The sequence below is a fragment of the Magallana gigas genome, chromosome 1 (assembly GCF_963853765.1).
Source record: "Magallana gigas chromosome 1, xbMagGiga1.1, whole genome shotgun sequence".
Lineage (NCBI taxonomy): Eukaryota > Metazoa > Mollusca > Bivalvia > Ostreida > Ostreidae > Magallana > Magallana gigas.
In genome coordinates this window covers 25,287,378-25,295,089 of record NC_088853.1, presented here as the reverse complement: position 1 = coordinate 25,295,089, position 7,712 = coordinate 25,287,378, and the positions used below count along the sequence as shown (strand labels likewise).

The window sequence follows — 7,712 nt, the reverse complement described above, 5'->3', positions numbered from 1 at the left end:
TAAATAAATACCACGCGGACAGTATTTTAATAGCAATAGTATGTTTGATGTTGCGCATGTGCTTGAACAAAATACATATTTGTCAAAGCAGAATAAGGTGCCCTACATTATATTAAGACACTGCGATTTTTTTTATTTCAGATTTAAATTTAGTGAATATTAAATGGCACATTCTGATATTTCGTGGCCCTAGCTCTATAGCAACAAATAGAACCACCAACAAAAAACCATCTTCACCACTGTAAAACCTGATAAAAGATGTTTTAAATGACTACTTTTTTTCTTCACACAACAGCCATACTCATACAAAAAATTACTCCTTTGATATGTAGAGCTGTATGAAACTTTATCGTTGTTTAATGTCAATTATAACGTACAATTATTAATATGTAATGCGTATAAAATGGTTTCTTGACTATGATACATTCAATTTGAGAGACAGTTTGATTTCCGGTGCGTTTGTTTTAACTAATCTTCAGTTTGGATAACCATCGAATCTAAATTATTAATAATTCTAGGTCAATGGTTATGTTTAAAACAGCTATGAGATTTAATCAGATAAATAAGTGAAATAAATTAGGACACAATCATATATATTAATGTATTTATTCATTAAAATAAGTAAGAATAAGTAAGTAATTTTTAAAAGTGATAAAAGTATAACATGATTATTACACAATTGCTTTTAAATAAATTTATATAACATCAATACACAGCCTATCGGACCTTACGTTCTACATTTTTAAGGAGTTAGATGGCGTTGTTAGAATATTCTTGTATTAAATTGTATAATTCAAATAAAATTAAAATGTTGCCTATATAGTTACGTATTACATTAATAGATATAGTTCTATATGAATTGGTAATATTTTGACTTAAGGTGAACTTACATGTATTTCAATTTCTTTTAAATTAATGACATTTTTGCTTACTAAAAAATTGACAAAGTAATACAATAGCTTTTTCAGTTACAATTTCCTCTATGTCACATGCGTTTCATGATGTGTCCTTAACCGATTCTTCTCGGTAATGAGTTCTTTCTATCTTTAGATGAAATGCACCTTTACACGTTTTTAAATTTCATTGAACCTTTTGATCTCAAAACTTAAATGGATCCACTTTAGACAATTAAAGAGTCCTGATATCAAATTTCATTGCAACATCTTAGATGATGTATAAGATATTGCCCATAAACCAGTGTCCGGGACAGACAGAATGTAGATAATTTATAACCTTAACGTTTGACTTTAAAATCGTTAGAAGCCTCCATAATGGTATATGGTAAACTTAAAGAAGTTTGAAATTATCCAAATAAAGGTGGTGTCACACACAGAATGACAGAGACCCAAATTAATATTCTTAACATTCAGTGCAAACGAAGAACAAAAAAAAATGTTTTGTCGTTCATATAGATTTTAAACTATGGTGTTTTCGTGAACAGTATACATTTTTTTTTTCTTAATATGTCTCATATAGTTGAGCTTTGTTGGTTTCGCAAAGATCCTCATAGAATGTGTCGTTTGTGTGCTCGCTATTCCTGGGTTTCTGTACTTGGTTCGTTAACAATCTTGGTCGCGATAGCTTAATCCTGATAAATAATGAAGAAAAACTTACAAGAAAAACAATTGATTCGTTCATTTAAAAAGGCATTGGTTAATAATCCATTATTATACTACTTACCATTTCACAATAATGTATGCAATTAGTACTCCATTAAGAATCAACGATATACAAACAGCTCCAACAATTCCATAAAACTCAGACTTCCAGTCTTTTTTATCTCCTACGACTTTTGAAACTAGAGGGGAAAACAATCTTAAATGAAATATAAATGTACTTAAAATAAGTATACTAGCCAACAAATTGAATGGTTATCGTTTTTGCTTCGATTGTTTTTATTTGCTCTTTCAAAACCATCAACCTGAAATTAAAATTTGGCTAGAAAATATTCCGAAAATTGTTGTTATGTGTTTCTAAGGTGAATGATTTTGAAACATATATTGTATGCATGTTTAAGTCGAACCCTACTTATAAACTAGCGCACGCTATTCTGGTTTCATATATCCGATACCACTACCTAATGCAAACTCTTTTCTACATTCGCTTCACTTATTCGCCTACTGTGGAATCATTTGCTTTCGTGATGGCTAAATTGTTTTGGAATTCGTGGGTACCTCATTTACGAATTAACATCCTCCATGAATTAATAAATTAGAGTTATAAAGTCATATTTCCTTTTGCAGGCGTAAAATAACACAAGAAATTACGTCCCCACGAACCAGTAAAAATCAAGCAATCTACGGAAATTGGCCCTCACGAATTTTTATCATTCCACAGTAATTGGACACCAAGGCCAGCATATAGTACAGGTATTGCTTACGCTGCGTTTTCTTCTTCACGTTTTTATGGATTTTATGATTCCTAATGCTATACAGAATATAAAAATATTTTTTCTGGCTTCATTAAAACTACTATCAAAGAAAATTGATGTAAGAATACTTCGCAGGTGAGTCATGTACAGGGATACATATGCAGGTGTTAGGAAGTCAGGGGTTAAAGGGATAATTGAAATGATACAGAAACATGGCGAATTGTCTCTTTTGTGGGTTATGTTTAGCTTTACTTCTTCAAACAACTAACCATCAAAGCAATCACCACCCTGCCATCCATCTCTACAGCCACCCTTACATACACCAGTCAGGTGGTTACAGTCACGCGATGTCTTGCAAAAGCTGCTACACTCTTGAAGGCAATCAATTCCATAGTACCCAAACTTGCAGGCTACAGAAAAGGTTGAAGGATACGCAGAATTAATGATAATTTTTGGAAAATTTATTTTAATTAGTTATTGTTGTATTGATATGTTTAACATTTACAAACACTTATTTAATGTATATGCCAGTTTTACCTCTGCTGCATAGCTGGCCTTCATATCCTGGCATACACCCAGTCAGACACTTGCCGTTGACATGGGAGCAATACAATAGATCAAAGCAATGTCCACAGGTCTCATTACATTTCAAACCGTAGTTTCCACTTGCGCATTCTACAACATAAATGATTTTTATACTTTACGTAACAAGTTGTGATGGATATCCTGTTCTGTTTTTGAGCCGTCAGACAATCAGTTAGTCCTATTTTTAAACGCATCTTTTCTTAAACTGCAGTATGTACAAAATTGCATAGACAGCGCAATATTAGAATTATGTTTAATGTTATTTCGTTCGAAAACTGTATTTTGGTAATTGACCCTTTATCGAGCAATATCCAAACTTCCAATGAATGCTTACTTTTAATGTATCTTTAAATAATTGCAAAAATCAAAGAGCGATTGTCCACACAGAAAAGGCATGTACAATAAATGCTTTTAGTTGTTAAGAAGTTTGTGGCTTAAATGTTTGTAGTGGGAAGAGAAAACAATGTTGAAAATTTGTTTTTATAAATCATGTTTATGTTTAATCAATAATCATCTGACCATCAAAGCAAGCATCAACCTCTCTTTCATTCATTAACAACAGGCACCTGGAAAAAACAATCACATGTTTTGCATAACGACAATAACAAAAAATCCACAGCACAGTACCTACACTTGCAGACTATATAATGCGTTGAGAAATACTCCTAAAATAATGATATTTTTATCAATAACTCTTTGAGTTAAATTAGATTTTTTTTATACATTAAGATATACTAATTCAATGGATGTGCTAACTTAACCTTTTTGGCATCGTTCTCCTTCAAATCCCGGCTTGCAACCAGTAAGACACGTGCCGTTTACTTTTGAGCAATACAAAAGATCAGAACAATGACCACAGGTCTCGTTACAGTTCAAACCGTAGCTTCCTCTAGCGCATTCTACAACATAAAATATTGTTATACCCTTGTAAAACAGTTACTATATAATTCTATACGAAAAAAAGTCCAGCATTTTGACTGTTGGACTGGAACAGAGGGATTGGAACTGTTAAAATCGAGTGTTAAAAAAAACTGTTGACCGGTGACGTCATATTCCGCAAAAAACGTGTCATTGATTAGAAGGGTATAACAAAACAGTTGTTGACTGTGTCTCAGGCAACAGCTGATCTGTCGGACCGGCTCGCAAACTGTTGCCCACGGCCTCTGGCCTTGGGCAACAGTTTGTGAGCCGGTCAAACAAATCAACTGTTGCCCTCGACCCCGGTCAACAACTGTATATTTTTATACTCTGCCTAACAAGCTGCGATGTTTAAATGGTTTTGACACGTCAGTCTTAGGATGCAACAAATTTTATTGGAAAGATTTGCATATTACCTTTTTTTCAATTTTTGTAGGAGTTTGGTGGTTTTAAACGTAGAGTGCTTGCTATATATTTGTGTTACTCTGTAGGTAATTAGATGTACATTTTACTACAAAACTCCTATATCGTTATTTATCTGAGAAGTTAGGAACTTCGAAACTAGAAACGTTGCTTCTAGGAAGTTTTGATGTGATATTATTCTGGAAGTTGTCTACATATCAGAGTCAAAAACCTGTTTGAATTTTATTCATACCTGCTATGCAATATGTGTGAAACATCAAGTACGGGGGGGGGGGGGGGCAGTTTAGGGGGAGGGGGGTATGTGAGCTTGTTTATTAAAAAGGTTTTCTAAAAATCCCAAATAATATATTGTATTGTGTCATTGTATTATTATATTTACATTAAGAATTATTTTTAAAAAATAATAAGTGGTTACCTCTGTTACACAGATTACCAGTGTATCCAGCACTACATCCAGACGTACACGTTCCATCCACGCTAGAACACAGCGTACCGTCGATACAATGACCACATTCCTCGGTACAATTATCCCCAAAATATCCAATGTCGCATTCTTTGAATTAAAAAAAAAGAGGAAAAAAATGTTAATTATCAATACAACTATATTGGTCGTTGTGAAGACACTATATATCAGAACGGCAAAATATTTATATATATATATATATATATATATATATATATATATATATATATATATATATATATATATATTTTTTTTTTTTTTTTTTTGGGGGGGGGGGCTACAACATCATAGGATCTCCGTAATGGTGCACGTGTGGAAGTGAATCACTCTTGCGCTGATTTCGGCCCAATCGTGTTTACATACAATAAATTTTGCATTTCTTACCTGAACTTAAACATTGTAGCTCTGTATGGCATAATATAATCCAAAAATATCAAAAGTAGTCCACATGTCTGATATTTTTCGTGTATGTCAACAACACAGGTTGAACGTTTTCCCCCATATTAACTGATTTTGATCGTTTTTTTTTTTTTTTTTTTGGGGGGGGGGGGGGGGGGGCAGACAAAGAAAATTCAGGAGCGGGTCTTTAACTGAGTATAGTAGTTCTAAGAATTTTAAACATAAATAACGGGGGAAATATGAAATTTCCACGATTCACCTTTTCGATATTTTAGTTATAGAATGAGGTAAGATCGCTTATTCACACTGACATTTACTTTATCAAATCCATCAAAACTCCAAGCGTAAATTCCCTTGAAATCACGCAAGAACTGTCATGGCTGCTGATGAAGAGGACTGGTAAACCTTCTGGTGTAGTTTATGTGGTTTTGATTTATATACGGTCAGTTTGTTTAAAGATAATTTGCACCATTACGGAGATCTAATGGAATTGAAGCCCTCTCCAAAAAACATAAGAAATAAAAAATCGGAGAGGGTTACATTATTGCAGCTACATGTAGTATTAAGGGACTAATGTTCCTTTTTCCTTTATTTTATACATTACATTATTTTACTTATTTTCTGTCACTCAAAGTAAGACACTTACCATATACTTCAAATTCACAGATATCAGCAAATGCAAATGTAGAATAATCCTTTGGATACGCAACGCCTGGTAGTCTCTCATTGTAGAAAATTACATATTGTCCATAGATATTGCAGGTGGTATTAAAAACTTCAGGTATTGTACTTATATTAAAAGAATCATCCTTAAAACACAGTGTTCCATCTGATATAGAGGTGGTATTTGAGACATACACAGAAAATCCCAAGAACCTAGAGGTATAGCCATTAGATGAATCTATATCAAAATTAAAGCATTTAATAAATCAATTTGGAAATTAACATAGTCAAATTTTATATTGTATGACACATTTTAAAACACAAATACACCGTGCGTGATATTACAGTATGCTGGTGTCATTTCGAACAAGATAACGTTAACATGGTTACTCCTAATCAGATTCAACCTAGCAGAAAGTAGACTTCAACTTAACCGTGAGATTCCTTCTAGGGTCTACTAGACCAGACCCAGAGTAAACTGAAAGCAAATCAAGAGAGTAAACCCCGATCAGAAGAAAACCTTGAGGCAGACGCTACATATGTATTTGGGATATACAAAGGATGGGAATTACTGACAGTAAGTTATTAGATAAGACTGGTCTGCTTCATTCAATAGAACCCAAAGAGCAATCCGCGAGTTAACCCAAAGTAAACCCGGTGTGGACCCAGAGTCAACCTAAACTAGACACATTTTCAAAAAGTAAACCCAAAATAAGCCCCCAAAAGAAAACCCGGGGAATAGTTGCAGTTTACTCTGGTGTTAGATTGGGTCTGATCGGCAATGCATCTTGGATTAAAGAAAACACATATCAAGATCTGGAAAACTTAAAGAAATAATTATGTTAAGTGACGATAAAAGCTTTCAAACCTAATATGTAGATTCTTGCCAAAGAATGGATACTTACCCCACACCAAATTATCTGTTCTGTGATAGATTTTAATGCGATCGATATTTGCGAGACGTGTGAGGTCAACCCACCAGGTGGCAGTGCTTTTGTTATTGGCTGAAATAGTACATTGGCCTCCAAGGGCACTTAGATCGGAAATCAACCCATCTAAAGCATTGCTGGCGTAAAATCTGCTCGCATTTACTTTTGTAGTGAATAGATATTGTTGAAAAGCAGGTTTGTAGAGAGCAACATTTCCTGATGACTGGCCTACAACATTGAGTAAGACTAGTAAATTGTTTTCAATTTGAAATTGACAGGTATTTATTTATATTCAATTTATACTTTATAAACAATCTGTTGAAAATTGGTATTGTCATCTTAATGCCTAAGACTTTGCAAACAGTGAAATGTGCTTGCCTATCCATGCAATCCATCATAAATCTATCTTCAATTGTTACAAGAAATTTGAAGCATATCAACTTTTGACGAAACCAGAGTATTGTCTTGAAAGTTGTTTAATGTCATTGGCTTATTCAAACTCTAAACGTCTCCTATAAGAATATCTGGTTAGTATTCTTATCAAAAGAAAATTCAAACAAGGGAAAACGAATACTGGTTTAAGAAAGGGAATTATATTTACTCACCATAAGCACATGTTACCATTCCTCCAAAACATATAAAAAGAAAATATTTGCATTCAACAGATGCGCTATATAATAAAATCATACTCGGATCCACGATGTGACCGAGCACACGCAGTTAGCCTGTTGCCTATCGGGAAATAAATTTACTTGTCCGTATTATATTTTCAATCTAAAGCATTTTTAAAATACACAGTTGTGTTTATAAGTCATTGTCACTTCATTTAAAATTTCTTCCGTCCAATTGTGTAATAACCAATTAGATAATAAAACTCATATGGCATTACCGCATACTTATAATAGCGATTTAGTTCTGGAAAGAAAAGGGAAGAAAACTGTTTCGATTCGTTTTTGACGTC

General features: G+C 33.4%; 1 protein-coding gene across 1 annotated transcript; it reads right to left on the bottom strand.

Annotated features, from left to right (window-relative positions):
* Nucleotides 1–725: 725 nt before the first annotated feature.
* LOC105332639 (uncharacterized) lies at nucleotides 726–7,494 on the bottom strand. Its single transcript, XM_034463042.2, has 9 exons — nucleotides 7,357–7,494; nucleotides 6,728–6,979; nucleotides 5,806–6,060; nucleotides 4,713–4,850; nucleotides 3,718–3,855; nucleotides 2,909–3,046; nucleotides 2,641–2,781; nucleotides 1,681–1,798; nucleotides 726–1,588 (listed from the first exon to the last, which is right to left on the bottom strand). Exons 1-9 carry the CDS (start codon nucleotides 7,436–7,438, stop codon nucleotides 1,459–1,461), a joined length of 1,392 nt encoding a protein of 463 aa, XP_034318933.2. The 5' UTR covers nucleotides 7,439–7,494; the 3' UTR covers nucleotides 726–1,458.
* Between the last annotated feature and the right edge of the window lie 218 nt (nucleotides 7,495–7,712).